This window comes from Rana temporaria, chromosome 2, assembly GCF_905171775.1.
Source record: "Rana temporaria chromosome 2, aRanTem1.1, whole genome shotgun sequence".
NCBI lineage: Eukaryota > Metazoa > Chordata > Amphibia > Anura > Ranidae > Rana > Rana temporaria.
The window spans coordinates 205,204,912-205,224,952 of NC_053490.1; the positions used below are offsets into that span (position 1 = coordinate 205,204,912).

General features: G+C 43.1%; 1 protein-coding gene across 2 annotated transcripts in view; it reads left to right on the plus strand.

Annotated features, from left to right (window-relative positions):
- The window catches only part of SLC9A7 (solute carrier family 9 member A7), a 113,826-nt gene that overhangs the window by 28,742 nt on the left and 65,043 nt on the right, over positions 1-20,041 (plus strand). For both annotated transcript variants that reach the window (XM_040336295.1, XM_040336296.1), the window contains exons 2-3: positions 13,037-13,236; positions 19,185-19,262. In XM_040336295.1, coding sequence (XP_040192229.1) covers positions 13,037-13,236; positions 19,185-19,262 — 278 coding nt within the window. The remainder of the gene's footprint in view (positions 1-13,036; positions 13,237-19,184; positions 19,263-20,041) is intronic.

A 20,041-nucleotide genomic window follows, 5' to 3' on the forward strand; every position in this document is an offset into this window, starting at 1 on the left:
TAGTGTTTTGAGTATTTATTTTTTTCTATAGCAGGGCAACCTTCTGAGCAGTGTGCCGAAAAATGTTTCGAAAGAAATTGTGTGCTGATTTTATAACAAAAGAAAGGGGTCAACTTCACACTTCTCGTCACGACAAGGCTTTTTTTTTTCAGTCCTTTAAAAAAAGTATACCACAGCTCTGTGTGTTTTGACTTTAATGCACACATGTCATGCTGCACGTTGGCGTGTTGCGTTAATGGGTTGCCTATCAAGAGATGCATGTAACAAATTTGGCAGTGCACCTAAGCATTTTGCTGTAACATGCATCTGCTGGCGAGGTGCATTGGGGTACCATTTAGCATTTAATAACACTGCAATGCACAAACGCATGTATCGTGTGTGAATAGGCCTCCATTAAGTAGGATGCCGTTTATTGTTCTGAACACAGATTGCAGGCTTTACAATGCATGTTGCATACTTTTGTGCTCTATACCTGAAGGTGGCAAGAGATCTTGTCAGACCACTTTTTTGTTGGCTGTTCACAGCCTTCAGCTATTTGGTTTCAGGGCTTAGCATTATGTGTCTGTTAAAGGGGAGGTGTTTTACTCTTCTGTACCTGGTGTGTGTGGGTTTTTTTTTTTTTTATTTTGTTTTTATTGTGTAGATGCGGCATAAAACTGTACTAAAGGAACCCTAGTACAAATTGACTAGCGCTGGGTACGGTTTATAGGTTTGAACATCGGGTATATCAAAACCAAATAAAAGATGGGATCAAGTTGTGTAAAATTGTTCAGTAAAAGGTCACTATGTGGTGTATTTTAATAATGACATACTGTATAGCATGTTTACTGTACAAAGTGATTATCAACTTTAGTGAACGCATTGACGATTCTTTGCAAAGAATTTTATTTAATTTTTTTGCCTTCAAGTTCGTGAGAAACTAAAATTGTGTGCAAATAACTCGCCTAAACCGGTGCGATCCAAGTAACGCATTAAAAAAATTGTTGGGGCTAAGAGCCCCTAAAGGAAGTTATGCTAGGGCCATGCATGCAGCTTTGTCATGGGATCTTTCTTCAAAATTCATTATGCAAATACAAACGTCTGGGTAAATTCCCCCACCACCTTCACCTCAGTTATGTTAAGACAAAGTTGTCTTGGATGGCGCTCCTGCACATGCATACAAAAGTCACACACGTTCCATAATAAATCTAACTGAAATGCCGGTATATAGGGAATAATTGCCATTATAGAACAAAAATATGCACAGGTAATTTAACTCTAATCCCCATGATCAGCTCAAAAGTGGCAAAGTTAAGTTGCCAGATAAATCTGAGTATAATCTTTGAGAGGTGTAAAAGTTCCTCTAGTTGGATAAAAGTATAAGTTGGTAGTATGACTAGATAGATCAACAGATGTAGAGTCTCTGGAAGTAAGCACCTTGTTGCGGGGGGTTTCCTTATGTTGCTTATGTAAAGCGAAGAGGACTGGTATACACCAGATCATTCATTCACAAATATATGTAGTGGATATAAAGTGCACCAGCGCTGTAAACAGATTACTGACGGACAGGTCCGCTCACCTGACCATTGGTGGTAGATAGACCCATTTCCTGGATTGCTCATCCGGTCTGGATACTGTAGAATTGGCAGCATGGTGCCTTATCCAAGATGGTACCCGATGTCCTCAGTGGGAGCAATGAGCATGTGCAAACATGCGGGCTGGGTCATCCTTGACGTCGGAAGCGTCACTCACGTGGTGTCGTGACCGCCAACATGTTTCACCAGGGCTTTACAAAATCCGTGCACCCGGTGGGGGCGCATGGTGACACAAGATACTGTGTCTCCGTGCTCCCCCGCTGCACCCGCTGGTAATTGAGGCTGCGGCATTCTGCAGGCCTAAGCTTCCTTCTGTGATCTGGCGCCATCTTGTGGTGGCCATTGGCATTACGAGTAAAACAGCAGTTCTAATGTGCCTTCTCCTTCCCTCTAATTAGAACCCCCAAACATATATAACACCCTAGAGAATAAAATGGCGGTCATTGCAATACTTTCTGTCGCACCGTATTTGCGCAGCGGTCTTACAAGCGCACTTTTTTTGGGGAAAATATACACTTTTTTTAAATAAAAATGAGAGAACAGTGACGTTAGCCCAATTTTTTTTTTTATATTTTGAAAGATAATGTTACGCTGAGTAAATTGATACCCAACATGTCACGCTTTAAAATTGCATCCGCTCGTGGAATGGCGACAAACTTTTACCCTTTAAAGTCTCCATTCCGCAAACCCGGAAGGCACGCCGAGGGCAAGATGTCGGCTCCCTCGGCGTGGACTGCGCTCCGATATGGGGGCCTCGTTGTGAGGCAAGTATTTAATATTGAGCTGGTATGCGCTGCATACTAGCTCATTATGCCTTTGTCTTACAGGGTGTGTGTTTGTTTTATTTATTTATTTTATTATTGTGCGGGTTTACTACCACTTTAATCTAAGATGCAATCAAAAATATCTGCTATTCTACCTACTTGCAGAGCAAGTATATACACACTGTGTACACTCCAGCTAGAGTCAGGCTCCTCCAGATCGCAATGCTGGCAGCAGCTCTATGCGCTCCTCTGAGTCCTCCCATCGCTTCTGGTCAAGAGTGACGTCATGTCGCCAGGACTACAAGGCGCCTCTGTACGGGGGTGTGAAGCCCAGTGTGCTGACTAGGGGCATATTGTGAAATGAGTGGGCCTGTGTGCAAGATTAAAAGTAGGCCCCAGGCATTGATAAAAAGGTAGTGGACAATGACAGTAGGGCAGTGGACGGTGTCAGCAGTTTTTGGGTTTTTAATATTTTATTATCTATTTTTAAAAATGTTGTTTTTTATTGGGACTGTGGACAGTGTCAATAGTTTTTTTTTCACTTTATATAATTTTTAATTTTTTTTTCCCCATTAATTTTTTCACAATTTTTGTACCCTTTATTGCATTTTTTTTTTTTTTTTTTTTTTTTTTTAATCAGCCCTGTTGGGCTTTGGTGAGATATCGGGAGGGGGGTCCAAACAGACCTCTGACATCTCCCCTTTGAGACTGAAGACAGAGATTCCCCAGTCCCTTTCTCCGCAGCTTCAGCGTGGAAAATGAATGGACAGGAGATGGAGGCTCCCGTTTTATGAATGAATGGGAGCCACACTGTTTACTCTGCTCCAGGACACAAAAGCGATTGCAAGCACCGAGCTCCTTGTATGACAGGGAGAGGAAGCTGTCTGAAAAGCCATGCAGGGAATTTGGAGCTTGCATTTGTCCCCAAGTGAACACCCTGCACACATGGATGATATGCCACTGGCGCTGACAGAAGTGAGGTGAAGGGCTCATGCAGGAGCGCACTCGGCACATCCTATAGACAGTTTTACAGGTACAACGGCTCAGGCTAGTGTGTATAGCAGGGGTCTCAAACTGGTGGCCTTTTGCGGAACTACAGGTCCCATGAGGCATTGCAAGGCTGACCGTTACAAGCAGGACTTCCACAGACAGAGGCATGATGGGACTTGTAGTTTCGCAACAGTTGGAGGGCCACCAGTTTGAGTCCCCTGGTGTATAGTGACACATAGTTGTGAAACACACTGCCGGCACTTTGCCTGCGCCCCCTCCCTCCAGCAAATTGTACCACTCAGGGCATCCGGCCCTGGAATCAAGGACCCCAATGCTTCAAAGCAGAGGTGGTAACCGCTGTGTCCTCCAACTGATTTGAAGTCTGTGCAGGCCTGTTCTTATGTCAGGATGATTGACAACCGCTTAGTGAAGTGTAAAACCTGCTAATAAACCACTCCAAGGAAAAAGGATTCTTTGTAAAATTGCTGAGCGTGATAACATTTTGCATAATCGGCATACCTGTTATATAAGACACCTGATGGTGGTCAAGGACTGTATATAAAGGCCCCCTCACCCACTGCCTGTGGGATTTATGAAACGCTATGTACAACAGTCCTTCCATGTGCATGTCTGACTTCTTTATTTTTCAATATGCACAGTTCAAAGCCTCTCAATAGAAACGTATCCTAATCTGCAAAACCTGATGCAGAAGGTAATTTGGGAAAACATTGGGAGGTGCAAACATTTTACATGGCTTTAAAGCTTGTTCTGTCTGATAATGTAATGGCATACTGCATTAGAAACGCACTAGGGGGTCTATGTATAAACCGTTCCCTTACACATGTGACAGAGCAAAAATTTGCTGGATTATTCCTTCCTATATTCTGTCTAACCATTTTGTTTTTCAATTTAATGTCATATGTCAGTGCAATTAATTCTAAGCATAACCAAAAGGGCTCATGTTATCAGACATCATATTTTTTCTGTATTTATTGATTAATTGTACCCATTTGGAATGCATGTCAAACGCAGCTTATCGAAATCCCATTTTCTCCAATTAAGCAGTATACATGGCTTTTTTTAATTGCTTTGTGTTGTGCTGCATTTCTTTAGATGCAGCTCGTCCTATTAAGGTGTGTTTGACCTGCAGTGCACCACACCTGCAGTATATAATGGGAGTCTATGGCAAAGCGCAGCTAACTCAAAAAAGTTGCAACTGCACTCACGGTGTGGGTAAACCACATCACATTAATGTGAAAAATGCCTTAGAAGGGGCTCAGGCATTAAGGGTTAATTTACATTTGCAGTTTGGGAGGGTGGTAAAAACCCTTAGGGTCCTTTCACACTAGCGGACCGTTCGTCCGCTCATTACAAGTCCGTTAACGCAGGGGTTGACAAATTTGCTTGGAATCTAGGAGCCAGCTAAAAAAGTTAGGAGCCAGAAAACGCACCCCGTCCCGACGAGCTTGCGCGCAGAAGCGAACACATACGTGAGCAGTGCCCGCATATGTAAACGGTGTTCAAACGCAATTTTGAAGCGTGACATGTTGGGTATGAATTTACTCTGCGTAACATTATCTTTCATAATATTAAAAAAAATGGGGATAACTTTACTGTTGCATTATTTTTTTAATTCAAAAAAGTGTAATTTTTTCCCAAAAAAGTGCGCTTGTAAGACCACTGCGCAAATACGGCGTGACAAAGTATTGCAACGATCGCCATTTTATTCTCCAGGGTGTTAGGATAAAAAATATATATAATGTTTGGGGGTTCTAATTAGAGGGAAAAAGATGGCAGTGAAAAATGACATTAGAATTGCTGTTTAACTTGTAATGCTTAACCACTTCCATACCAGGCACTTACGCAGCTTCCCGCCCAAGCCAATTTTCAGCTTTCAGCACTGTCGCACTTTGAATGGCAATTGCGCGGTCGTGCTACACTGTACCCAAACAAAATTGGCGTCCTTTTTCCCCACAAATAGAACTTTTTTTTGGTGGTATTTGATCACCTCTGCGATTTTTTTTATATTTTTTTTTTTTTTGCGCAACAACTAAAAAAAGACTGAAAATTTGGAAAAAAAAATACGTTTTTATTTTTTTCTGTTAATTTTTTTGTAAATAAGTTTTCTCTTTCAATTACGGGCACTGATATGGCGGTACTAATGGGCACTGATGAGATGGCACTGATGGACATCGATGAGGTAGTACTGATGGGCACAGATGAGGTGGCACTGATTGGCGGCGCTGGTATGTGACACTGATGGGCACACATAGGCGGCACTGATGGGCACACATAGGCGGCACTGATGGGCACACATAGGCGGCACTGATGGGCACTGATGGGCACACATGGGCGGCACTGGGCACTCATAGGCGGCACAGATGGGCACTCATGGGCGGCACTTATGGGTGGCACTGATGGATACTTATGGGTGGCACAGATGGGCACTGATAGGTGGGCACTGTGGGGTGGCACTGATGGACACTGGGGTGGCACTGATGGACACTGGGGTGGCACTGATGGACAGCACTGATTTTGCCATTTTGCCAGTCAGTGCCCATTTGTGGGCACTGATTGGCATCTTTTTTTTGAATGCTTTTTTTTTTTTTTTTTTTTTTTTTTTTTTTTTCAGGTTTTTTTCTTTTTGCCCACCCTGGTGGTCCAGGGTGGGCATCCCTGGTGGTCCAGTGTGTCGATCCGAGGGGGGGCTGCGCTGATAAACAATCAGCGCGAACCCCCCCCGTCAGGAGAGCCGCCGATCGGCTCTACTCGCGTCTGTCAGACGCGAGTGAGGAAGAGCCATCGACGGCTCTTCCTGTTTACATCGTGATCAGCCGTGATTGGACACGGCTGATCACGTGGTTAAGAGTCTCCGCCGGAGGCTCTTTACCGAGATCGGAGATGCAGGGTGTCAGACTGACACCCCGCATCACCGATCGCCGCGATGCGTGCCCCCACGGCATGAAATCCTGCAGGACGTTCTGGAACGTCCTGTCAGGATTTCATAACCACTTCCCGGACGTAAATCGGCCATAGGCCGGGCGGGAAGTGGTTAACTTGTAATACCAACAGCCACCACCAGATGGCGCCAGCTCACATCTGGTGGTAATAACTGTGTAATGAATCCCTATGGGAACCCGTCCGTTAGCGGATGGAGCATCCGCTAGCGTCCGCGTCAGTCGGGATCCGCTTTTCCGAACGGAAGAAACCCTATTTTTCTTCCGTTCGGCGGAACTGATGCAGACGGACAGACGGTCCGTCTGCATCATAGTTCCCCACTGTGTGCGGGGACCGCCCTATCCGCCGACAGCTGAGCGGGTATCCCCGCTGAGCCAACGGAGACACACGGAGCGGACCCGGAAGCGGTCCGCTCCGTGTGAAAGAGCCCTTAGTTAGAATGTCGCAGCTGCAGCAGGAGTTGTAGGCCCTGCCAATGATTGGTGGGTGTAGCACTCGCCAAGCATGACCCACTTAAAGCGGAGTTCCGCTGGGAAAAAAAATAAAACATTTAAGTCGGCACCTACAAATACTGCAGCTGCTGACTTTTAATATATGGACACTTCTGTCCTAGGAGCCCGCCATGTCGGCACCCAAAGCCGACCTGTCCCTCGGCTCTTAGGTGGAGACGCCGCCATCTTTGGTAAGGGAATCGGGAAGTAAAGCCTTGCAGCTTCACTTCCTGGTTCTCTACTGCACATGCGCAAGCCCACTAGTCCCTGCTGTCTTCTGGGACCTGCGTGTCTCCCAGAATACAGCGGGGGTGGTGGAGGCGTAGGTCGTCGCGGCGACCTATGCCCTGAAGTGGGTGCAAATACCTGCATTACACAGGTATCTGCTCCATCCTCCCCCTGAAAGGTGCCAAATGTGACACCAGAGGGGGGGAGATTTCTGAAAAGCGGAAGTTCCATTTTTGGGTGGGACTCCGCTTTAAGTGAATGAGGCTACTCTGCAAGTGCCCTGCAAACTTGTGCAGTGCAGCAAACAAGGGGTTAAAGCAGGCAGAGTTGTTTTTGCTTTCTCACCTCCTGCTTTAACCTCCTTGGACCCCGCAGAAGCATGCAGTTGCAGGGTCCGTGCAGATTGGCCCAAATTTACTTGAATGGGTTAAGATTGGCATATGGTAACACCCACCAAAAGCAACGGCATGTGTAAACCTTTTGGCTGCTGCCTCAGCAGCTAAAGGGGGTAGAGATTGGGGTTGGTAAAACTGCAACTTGACCACAGGGTTTGAACACCCACCCCCCCCCCCCCCAATTTTACGTGTGAACGAGCCCTAAAGGTGCTTCTGTTAAATGGAACGAAGAGCTTGTTCATAAGTGCAGCAGGCACTACTGCTCCTCTGAAATGTGATCCAAGTGTGTTTGACAGGTGGTGAGGAGGCAGTATGTTGCCTCCTCACCACCTGATTTAAACGCAAAATTGCTATGCAATTGCGACTTGGTAGTACGGCAATTGCACGTTTAAATCTGGAGTGGGGCAGCGACACTATGCGCGGTGATCTTTGTTTTCTCCCATGTTGTTCAGGTAGATCTACACCTCTAAAGTGGTTAAGCCACTATAGCAGGGGTGCCCAACCTTTTGAAGAGCGACTTGGTAACTGGTCGCAGACCACAATGAGCGGGTGGATGAGAGCCCCCAGGTAGGTGTTTGTAAACGGACCCAAGTCAATTTTATATCTGCCACTCCCTAGAAGTGAATGGAGGGTCCGATTGGGTCAGACTGACCGTGTGAAAGGGGCCTAAGGCTGCTTTTACACCGATGCACTGCAGGTGCAGCACAGTTCACCTGTGGCTTTCCTGCAGGTTAGCTGCCATAGACGTCTATTATATCCTGTAGGTGTGGTGCACTTTCAGAAAGCACACCAAACTCACAGGTAGTAGAAGTCTATGGCTCAGTGCAGGTAACCTGCAGGTGCACTGCTTTGCACCTGTGAATCATTTAGAAAGCAGCCCACTGCAGAACAGATATACCCATATATACACATTTTAGTAATAAACGTACCTTTAAAGTGGTTGTAAAGGTTTGTTTTTTATTTTCTAAATAGGTTCCTTTAAGCTAGTGCATTGTTGGTTAACGTACCTTTCTTTTTGATTTCCTTTCTAAATGTTTTTTTTCTTTGTCTGAATTACTCACTTCCTGTTCCAGCTTACTGGAGGAGGAACAGTAAGTGCGAAATTCAGACCAAGAAAAAAACATTTAGAAGGGAAATCGAAGGAAAAGGTAAGTTAACCAACAATGCACTAGCTTAAAGGAACCTATTTAGAAAAATAAAATAAAAAATCCTTTACAACCACTTTAATAACAGTATTCTATTCTATTCCATCCCAGAGCTGGAGGTTGCGGGCCACATCAGAGGGCTCCGTGGGCCAAATGTGGCCCCCGGGCCACTGGTTTGGGCATCCCTTCACTATAGTATATTTATGCCATCCCCTCTGCCCTCTGTTAAATAACAATTTGTCCCAGTGTCTGTGCTCTATAAAAATAGATGACGATTTCTACCTTGTATCAGATCATCTGGCACTCACATGACTCCTTGCCGCTCTCTTCTCCCAGGCTGATGGCTACAGTGGGAGGGGCTGAACTCCCGCTGATCTCAGCCAGGGAGGAGAGAGAGCCGAGCGGTCACGTGAGCACTAGGAGACGCTCTGATATAAGGTAGCAATAGGCTTTGTTTTTTTGGATAGCACAGACACTGGAACACATCGCTATTTAACAGAGGGGAGGGCATGCATATACTATAGTTTATTATTGCAGCAGGAGGGAAGCAGAGTGGCACTGTCGCAAGCTGACAGGCAGAGGAAGGGGGAGAGGAGAACAGGAGAGCCACGGATGATGGCGGCATGTAAACTGACCACGATGTCAGGGGGGAGGGCAGGATCAGCCAGGTATTTTAGGTTATACAAGGGGGCAAATTACACAGCACTGTGCTGTATGCCATGCTGCTTTTTTTGGGGGGGGGGGGGGGTAATTAACGCTTTACGGTTGCCTACCCCTGTTTTATATATCTTCTAATCTTTTCTCTCAAGTATATCTTCTAAGGCATTTTTTATTTTTTGTACAGTATAAAGTGCTGTTTGTTCTCCTTGATCACAATGATCATTTTTCTGAATTATGTTTTTAAACCATCTTTCAGATTGTAATCTAAGACTTGCTCATGTCCACAGGGGCATTTTATAATTTGCAAGTGGTATATTAAAAGCCGCTGAATTTCAGGGGGTTTCCAGTTGAGTGTCCTGATTACATTTGGTGTAATTATTGACCAAGTATTGAAAGACATGTTTACGGCTATAAGCGTGGGACATTAGGCAGTCCATTTTTGGATCTCAAGTTCAGCATGGTTTGCCAACCCGAGTGTGTGTATAACCTGGGCTGCAGTGCCATCTGTGTTTTCATGCATTTCTACAGCACCTGGGGCTCTACTGGCTGGCTGTCATTGTTGAGCAGTCTAGTAGCAGAAATGTGTATTAAAATCCAGTGGAATTTTGGGTCTACTGTTGTGTGTGTTTTTTTTTTTTTTTTTTGTACATTTGCATTCTGTTTTCCAAATTTTTCTATTTTCACATTTTCCTCTGTTTCACAGATTTAGCCTTGTTTATAACGTTTCATTTTTAGGAACACACCAGACAGGTCAGGGATAAAGTTGTGGAAGTTTAAAGCGGGGTTAGGTTATAAAGAAAACAAATATCCCAAGCTTTGAACATCTCACGGAGCACTGTTCAATCCATCATCCGAAATTAGAGTATGGCACAATTGAAAACCTACCAAGACATGGCCATCGGCCTAAACTGACAGGTTGGGCAAGGAGAGCATTAACAGCCAAGAGGCCCATGGTAACTCTGGAGGATCTTCAGAGATCCACAGCTCAGGTGAGAGAATCTGCCCACAGGACAACTATTGGTCGTGTACTCCACAAATCTGGCATTTATGGAAGAGTGGCAATAAGAAAGCCATTGTTTAAATCAGGAAAACCTGGAAGAAGGGGCTCTAGTGGGACCAAAATTGAACATTTTGGCCTTAAAACAAAACGCTATATGTTGGAAAATTAACACTGCAAATCACCCTGAACACACCATCCCCACCGTGAAACATGGTGGTGGTAGCATTATGTTGTGGGGATGCTTTTCTTTAGCAGGAACCAGGGAAACTGGTCAGAGTTATAGGGGAAGATGGATGGAACCAAATACAGGGCAATCTTAAAAAAAAAATAACCTGTTCAATTCTGCAAGAGACTTGAGACTGGGTGGAGGTTCACATTCCAGCAGGACAACAACCCCAAACATACAGCCAGAGCTACAATGGAATGGTTTAGATCAAAGCATATTCATGTGTTTAGAATGGCTCAGTCAGTTTGTCACTCAAAATGTGCCAAGCTGGTAGGGACATCCCCAAAAATACTTGCAGTTAAAGATGGTTCTACAAAGTATTGACTTGGGGGCTGAATACAAATGCACGCCACACTTTTCAGATCTTCATTTGTAAAAAAAAAAAAAATGAAAACCATTTTAGAATTTTCCTTCCATTTCACAGTTATGTGCCACTTTTGTCTTTCACATAAAATCCCAATAAAATACATTTACATTTTTAGTTGTAACATGACAAAATGTGGGAAATTTCAAGGAGGTATGAATACTTTTTCAATGCACTGTAATAGGCATCAGAGGCTTAAGGATTTTTTTTTTTCTGTACTGAGTGTGCTTTAGGTTTAGGGTCTGCATAGATGGGCAGGTATCCTTTCAGTTATGTCTGAAGATCTGACACCCTCCTATTTCTTTGTTTCCCCCCCCCCCCCCCCCCCCTTTTTTTTTCCTTTTTAACTTTAAGGGCAATTTTTTTTAAAGCATAACTCCAGCTATATTTTATTTATTGCATAGTTGCTTTCGTCCATCTTAAATATTTCATACCTGTGAGAATGGTGTGCAAGTGAAGAATCACTGTAGAAGTCGGTGCTACTACAGTGTTTGCTGCTGTCTTCCAGGTCCTGCTGTTAGGGAGGCAGTCACTAGCCTGGGACAGCTGCCATTTGCAGAATGACTTGTACTTTAAATGAGTACAAGGAATTATCTGATTTGGACCTGGTGGAGGGGCGGGATGGTGATGTCACTATCTCCACCTTGTCCAATCGGAGAACACCTTGTGCTTGGTGAAAAGGATACAAGGCATTGTGTAAATGGTGACCGAGTGACCTTCCAAGGGTTCACAATGCGGAAAGCAGGCACTTTGCACAGGGTCTGGAAGTCCTTGACATCCACTGTAGTGGCAGCAAATTATATTTTTTTTTGCATTGTTTACCTGGAGATCCTGACCATAATGGCACTTTCTCTTACAGGCTGACAACACAAAATCTCTGCCTTTCGTTTGGAAGCATTGCCAGCTTGCCATGTGCACTACTTTGGTTGACTTTTGGGCTGCCTCTCATTTCTATATCAGATAGACATCTCAATAGCCAAGATAATAAGTGCTTATGGCAGACTAACAACGCTGCTGCTCATTTCAATCAAGTGGCTTAGTTTTGTCAGCCTACAACAGGAAGTGTTTTGCTGGCAGGATCTCAAGGTATTGCAGCAACATAATCACAAAACAGGTGATTTGCTTAACAAAGCTGTATATGATGACAAACATACTGAAAGTTATGTTTATGGTTTACATACACTTTAACTTGGTGCACACATAGTGAAGTCAGTGGGGTTGATTTACTAAAGGCAAATCCACTTTGCACTAAAAGTGCACTTGGAAGTGCAGTTGCTGTAGATCTGAAATGAGGGGAAGCTCTGCTGACTTCTATCATCTAATCATGTGCAAGCAAAAATTCTGTTTTAGTTTTCCTTGCATGTCCCCCTCAGATCTACAGTGACTGTACTTCAAAGTGTACTTGCAGTGCATTTGTAGTGCAAAGTGGATTTGCCTTTAGTAAATAAACCACAATGTATTTTTCTGTGTTTTAAAAGGAAGTTATGCCCTATTCAATTATTCACTAGCAAATGGCCACCATTGTACGGTCTGTGTATGGGTACATATTAGATTTGTTTTGTAGTAAAATCCTATCCAAATCTTGTAATTCAGTGGTTTGTGTTTGTTTTTTTTATTTTATTTTTTTTGTTTTCCCCGTTACCCTTGATTGTAGCACCATGGATAGCATGAGAACCAGTTTTTAAATCCGTATTTCCTAAACACCTAACAAATTACAGTAAGTGTGCCATATACTGTACAGTATGAGCTTTAATCACGTTAAATGCAGGTCAGAAGGATGTTACCTGTTGTACCTGTCAATAAATTCTGAATGGTCCCAGAAGGCTTTCAAGCTAATGTTTTTAAAGCAAACTGAATGTGCCCATTGACAGGGGCCGTTCAGCTATTTAGGCGGGATTCACACTGTCTTCAGATGCAGGTCACAGCAGGGGTCTGGTGCGTGCCTGTTTTCCATTTTTAGGGACGAATCGGGCCCAAATTTTTGCCTGAATTTAGACCTAAAATGGAGCCACAGATGCAGAGCAACCCTTGTGCAATCCGCTCCATGGACCCCCGGGAGATGTGTGAATCTGGCTCCATTGAGAGCCTGGCACAATCCTGTAATGCAAATTGAATGCGGAGAAATCCACATCAAATTTGAAATAGTGTGAACTCAGCCTAAAACTGAAAATGAAAGCTGGCTTTGAAATTCGGTAATAATAAATAATAATAATATAATTTTTAATTTTTTTCACATTATAGGGCTTATTGTGGGTGTAATACTAAGATACGGCATTCCTTCTACCACCACCAATGACAAAACCATCAGCTGCTCTGAAGAACAAAGGGCTTATTCCACACTACTAGTCAACGTCAGTGGGAAATTCTTTGAATACACTTTGAAGGGTGAAATTATTCCTGAGAAGATCCATAATATGGAGCAGAATGACATGCTAAGAAAGGTAAATTATCCCTGCCTGTCTAAAGAATGCACATGGCCACGTGGTAATGACCTAATTTACTGATTATAATGAAGGTTAGAATGTGGTGACTTTAAATTTAAAACCTGTATTGTGTGGGATTTGTGTGTTCGTTTTTTTTTTATTTTTTTCCTTCTTAAAAAGCCATTTTCCTGGCCATCATGCTAACCCAAATGCTTAATTTCTCTGCAAGCAAGTGCCCTCAGATGGTAGAACGACTTAAGCTATCGCCACTCCACACTCCTACATCTCCTTAAACATGGGTGTCTCGGGTGCTGGTCAAGGAGCCCGTACTCCATCATTGTACTTTCTCAACCAAAGGGATCAAAGAGCCATACAGCGATGAGGTCACTTTGTAAAAACTTTATTGAACTAACACTTGTCTCCATAAAATGCGACTGAAATGCCCATGAGACTTTACTTGGGTGCATCAAGCCATCAAAAAAATTATCGTATAAAAAAAAATTATAACTTTATTAAAAGGTTAAGATAGTTTTTTTTTTTTTTCTTTTACAATGCTAAAGTATTTAAAAGAGAAACAGATTTACTGCTCCTTAGCATTGCTAATAATAAACTCCTGGGCCTACTCTCAGTTGCGAGGCCTCGGACCAGCCGGCCCAGAGGCAACGAAACGGCTCACACATCCCTAAGGCCAGGAGGGCCTTAAGGGCAGGATCGGAAGACCCCGCCAAAACAGTCTGTCCCTTAAGTACCCCTCCCCAGAATGCACAGCGGGTTAACCACGCGCCCTGATCTGCTTCTGGGATAGAGATATATCCAATGCATCCAGCCTGCCGCCTTTCCAACCTTGACCTGTGGTAACAGCGACACCCACCGCCAAGGGGAAAATTGCGCAACCCAGCTGAACTGGAATAGAACCAACAATTTGGCATAATCCTTCTGAGCTAAACTACAGCTCAGGCAACTAAAATTTAACACAATGGGAACATGGTGCTACGTATGCAATCGGGCAGGCTCTTGCACTACATAGTTAAAGGTAAATCTACTTTTTTTTTTTTTTTTTTTTTTTTATGATGGCCAGCTTAACGTGTGCAGTTTCCAGTTAAATAGTGTGAGTGCATATCAAAAAGAAATAATAATTTCTGGATGCATTCCAACCTATTTGCGTCATAAGACCGTGATCAATTCCTCAGAATCAGCCAGCATAGGTGAAATGAAAGTGAAAGAACGGTAACTGTTACGAAACGCCGAAATAAAGATAATGACAAACACAAAGTGTAAATGTATTTTGACTGCACTGAGAACTAGTGTCTTCTTTGCAAAGTGCTATTGAGTCATTTATCTTTATAGTACCCCCCCCCCCCCCCCCCTCTTCTTGTTATTACTTGCATAGTAAAGAATGGACCGCAGGATGAATGTTGTAACTCACTTTGGAAATTTTAAAACCTAGAAGGTGTGCTACACAAAACAACCAGCATCCATGATTTTTGGATATGGACTTGCCACTATGCTTTCAGTGTCTCAGTACATGTCTGTGATGAGCAGCTTCATTAACCAGTAGCGAGTTATTTTTATTTTATTTTTTTCAGGCTGATACAAAAAGCTGAAAGGATGTTGCTATAACTGGAGGTCCCTTTTATTTATTTATTTATTTATTTATTTATTTATTTATTTATTTATTTTTTTAAGTACTGGACCCATTAAAACTTTTATTCAGCCTGCAGGGCCGTTTTAAGCCAGTTGGAACATAATACAGCTACCTGGCATTCTGGAAAACCTGACTTGTTGGTGCAACATAAAGCGTTTGGGAAGCACTGATTTATGAGCTGTAGTGCACCATAAACTCATAAATCGTGACAATTTTGTTTCCCTCCACCTAGTGGCCAAAGTGCCATTTAGCTGTCGTGTTTGCTTGCAGCACTCAGTTCCAGTAACATACTTGTATACCCAGACTCCACATCTAAATAAGACTGCATGTATCCATACATTCAGTACAGTACTTTGTGTTTGACAATTACATTTTTTTTTTTTTTTTTTTTTTTTTCTTTTCAAAAAGCTTTTAATACTGCCCAAGCATGTACATTGTTGTGATTTTGTTTCTTTGTAATGACCTGGAAGTGTTCTGGCTGTTGATGCATGTGCGTTTTTGACGTGTCTGGTGGGTGTGTTTTTGTTTTACCCTCTATTAATAATAATAATAATAATATTTTTATTTATCTTAACTAAGGACATTCTGGTGCATTTTTATTTTTTTATATGCATTTTGGTGCAATCGAGATGCGTTCATCACAGAAGAAATTTAAATGTTCTACTTTGTGTTGCCTGCACTGGGACACACTGCACAGATGTGAACTAGGGCCATCGGAATCCAGGTTAAAAACGTTGTTTTTGATGCTGAATAAAAATGCACTGGACTGAATCTGGTGTGAACCAGCCCTTTAAAGTGGTTGTTAAGATTCACATAAGACTCTTGACTCGCTTGCCTAGTAAAAACAAAAAAAGAAAAACTGTGCTACTAGTCATCTACAGTTCATTCCCTTTCCTTCAATTTCTACTGTCCCTGGTCCACCAATTGTATTGATTTTGGATTTCAATCCTGAATGCTCAGCATCACATGTGGGCATTACTGAAGGCAGTCTACATGTAAATGTTGCCTACTGGGACCCCTTTCACACTGCAGCGCCGATAAAGAGTCGGTCATTTTTGCAGGGCTTTATCTGCACTTTTCGAGTGCTAGTGGGGTGGATTTTTTAAGGTCACGTGATGAATGAATGAGTGACTTGTATAGCGCTACACATGTGAACTGAATCGCCTCTAGGCGCTTTTTGCAGCCAGTGTCTTCCTGGCTAGTGCAGGCATTTACCCCAAAGGATCTCAACACGCTTGAGACACACAGTAGTACACACATGTATACTGGGCCAATTTGGACAGGATCCAATTACCCTACCAGCATGTCTTTAGAGTGTGGGAGGAAACCAGAGTCCCCGGAGGAAACCCACGCAGACACAAGGAGAACATGCAAACTCCAGGCATATGGTGCCGTGGTTAAGATTTGAACCTGCGACCCTTTTTCTGCTAGGTGAATGTGCTAACCACTACACCACTGTGCTGCCAGTTTTGCAGTGCTTTTAAGGTGCTTTGGAATGGGCAGGGTGTTTTAAGAGCACGGTTTATAGCGCTCCCAAGCTGCCCCAAAGATGCTGCTTGCAGGACTTTTCCTAATGTTCTGCAAGCACACTGCCCCAGTGTGAAAGCACACATTGCAAAGAAAGGGAGGCAGTTTTCAGAGGCTATTTCTAGCACTAAATCACCTAAAAAATGCCTCGTGTGAAAGGGGTCTTGGGAACGCTCACTAATTCAGACTGACATCTAACCACCAAGGTATTTTGATATTTGCATAACTCCTTCCACGAGGCATCAGGGCTGAGGTTATAAAGGCTGAAGGATTTTTACCTTAATGTATTCTATGCATGAAGGTAAAAAACCTGTATGCTGCTCCCCCACAGGCCCCCAATACACACCAGTGCCCCCCCCCTCCTTCTCGATCTAGCAATGTGCATGGGAGCCTTGGCTGTTTGATGTCTGTGTGTGTGTGTGTGTGTCTCTCTCTCTCTCCAGGCCCCCCCCCCCCATTGGCTGAGAGACAGCAGTGGGAACCATTGACTCTCACTGCTGTCAATCACGGCCAGTCAGCCATTGAGGAGGGGGGGGGGCACTGCTGTGTGTTTTTTTTATGGACAGACTGGTGCCCCCATAGCAAACAGTATGTTAAAGCGGAGTTCCACCTAAAAATGGAACTTGCGCTTAATCCACTCATTCCCCCCCCCCTTACATGCCACATTTGGCATGTAATTTTTTTTGGGGGGGGGAGTGGGGGGGTCAGAAGGAGTGGGACTTCCTGTCCCACTTCCTCCTTCCGCCAAGAGGCTGGTAAGGCCATTAGCTTAATCGCCTTATCGCAGCCCCTCCCTGTAGGCGAGCGCCTGTCCAATCGTGCATGCGCAGTGCCGCTCGCGCATGCGCAGTGGGTGCCCGGCCGTGAAGCCGAAAGCTGTCACTGCCGGGTGCCCACACTAGGAATGAAGACTCCTGACGGCGAGGGGGGGCGAGGAGCGGAGCCCCGGCCGGCGCGTCGCTGGAACCGTGGAGCAGGTAAGTGTCTGTTTATTAAAAGCCAGCAGCTTCACTTTTTGTAGCTGCTGACTTTTAATAAACTTAAAGGCTGGAACACCCCTTTAATGATGAGAGAGGAAATGGGGAACCAGGGAAAGCAAAAAAGCAAATTAAACTTCACCTTTGAAGATTCACAATTATACGAGTAGCACAAGACTACATATGGCTGTGGTAAGTTATCCTAATCAGTTGTGATATGATATTGTAGGTGACAAATGCTGTTTTTATATGATTACATTAATAAAAGCACATATGCTTATTCCATATTATAAATCCTGTTTTTATATTTTCTGATCTCAGGTGTAATTTGACAGTTGCCTATCAGACATTGCTACATGTGCTTGTATAGACGGATGCTCTATTATATACACAAGCCCTCTAATCTCAAGGAATAAAAACCATCAAAGGCAGAACCATTCTGCTTGACTCTAGAGTGGGTTATACTTTATGATGAGCTCTATCAGACTTTGTACTTTCTGCCTTAGAATGACACTAATTGCATTTATCATCTATATTGAGACAAATACATTTTGTATGACAGTCATTTTCTACTTTGAGTTCATCTATTATTGTCAGAAACATTCTCTAGCCTCACTGCACTTTATAGAATTGCCTCAAAGGCCTTCTCTGAATTTTCCTGTTTTGCCCATAAGGCTTTCAGTACTGTGACCTGAAATAGACTTTCGCTGAAGATCCTGTGTACCCTGGATCGCATTGACTAGTACTTTAAGTCATATTGGGCGGCTAGTTTGCTTGTTAAAGTGATATTGAACACAAGAGCAGACTTTTTTTTTTGCAGTTTACTAATTCTTGGATATGCTGGCTTCATTTGTCATTTTTAGGCTTTCTTTCCTCTATTTTCAAAATATGGGGAAAAAAAAGGGGGAATAATTGCGCTAATCTACAAACAGAACCTGTGCGGCCACAGGAAAAAAAAAAATTGCTGGTGAAACAAAAAAATGAATGAAAGCTGCGACTAACTGTGCAACCTAAAGCAAAAATAGAAAAAAAGTATAAAGTCGTGCTAAGTACTCAAATTAATAAATTGAAACCAACATGTGCAAATTCCAAATACAATCCAAAAAAATGATCATTGACTATTTAATTGTGAATGAATGATCAGGTGAAAACTTTAATCCCCATACACCAATTCTGAAAATAGGATAGACATAAAGTATGAAAGTCCAAAGCAATGTGAATGTCCATATGACAGATGAAAAAACAATTACGTTTTTATCTTTAGCCATAAAGTGTGAGATGGAGTTTGGCTTCAATTTTATTAGTGTATCTAAAGCGGAGTTCCAGCCGTTTTTATGTTTATTAAAATTCAGCAGCTACAAAGTGTAGCTGCTGGCTTTTAATAAACATACTTACCTGCCATAGAGTGTCATAAGTTGCATTCAAGTGGCAGGAAGTTGGAGTGGAAATCTTGTGACTTTGGAGTTGTACTAGTGAGAACGGAGCTTCTATATAAAGTAGAAATCCTAATCATGGTGGGGAGACACTCGGACAGCTGCAAGTAAAGAAGCCTCTATTTTATCTCTAGAAAGGAAATTATTTTTCTGGATTTTTTTTTTTAAATGTCAGCATGTTTCCTAACTGATGTATGTGAAGAGCATGATGTCAGAGGTCATGGTAGAAATGACGTGTGCTGTATGGTTTTCTTTATTTCGAATAGCAAAAGAAAGCTCTGTACATAAGTTAAACATTATATAAGTCACAATTCATATGTGAAGACGGATTCAATGTAATGCTTTTAAGATTTCACCCACTAAAGCTTGTATTGTTTGTTGCAGGTGACCTTCGACCCAGAAGTCTTCTTTAATATTTTACTGCCTCCGATAATTTTTCATGCAGGATATAGCCTAAAAAAGGTGAGAAAAATCAACCCACACCACCATTTGTTTACAGTTTTTGTAATTCAGTGATAAAGTGACTCATAAATAAAATATTGTAAACTGAATATTCTATAAAATATATACAGTATCTCACAAAAGTGAGTACACCCCTCATATTCTATCTTTTCATGTGACAACACTGAAGAAATTATACTTTGCTAAAATGTAAAGTAGTGAGTGTACAGCTTGTATAACAATGTACATTTGCTGTCCCCTCAAAATTACTCAACATGCAGTCGTTAATGTCTAAACCACTGGCAACAAAAGTGAGTACACCCCTAAGCGAAAATGAGCAAATTGGGCTCAAAGTGTTAATATTTTGTGTGGCCACCATTATTTTCCAGCACTGCCTTAACCCTCTTGGGCATGGAGTTCACCAAAGCTTCACAGGTTGTCACTGGAGTCCTCTTCCACTCCTCCATGACGACATCACGGAGCTGGGGGATGTTAGAGACCTTACGCTCCTCTACCTTCCGTTTGAGGATGCCCCACAGATGCTCAATAGGGTTTAGGTCTGGAGACATGCTTGGCCAGTCCATCTCCTTTACCCTTCACTTCTTTAGCAAGGCAGCGGTCGTCTTGCAGGTGTGTTTGGGGTTGTTATGTTGGAATTCTGCCCTGCGGCCCAGTCTTCGAAGGGAAGGGGATCATGCTCTGCTTCAGTATGTCACTTTACATGTTGGCATTTATAGTTCCCTTGATGAACTGTAGCTCCCCAGTGCCGGCAGCACTCATGCAGCCCCAGACCATGACGC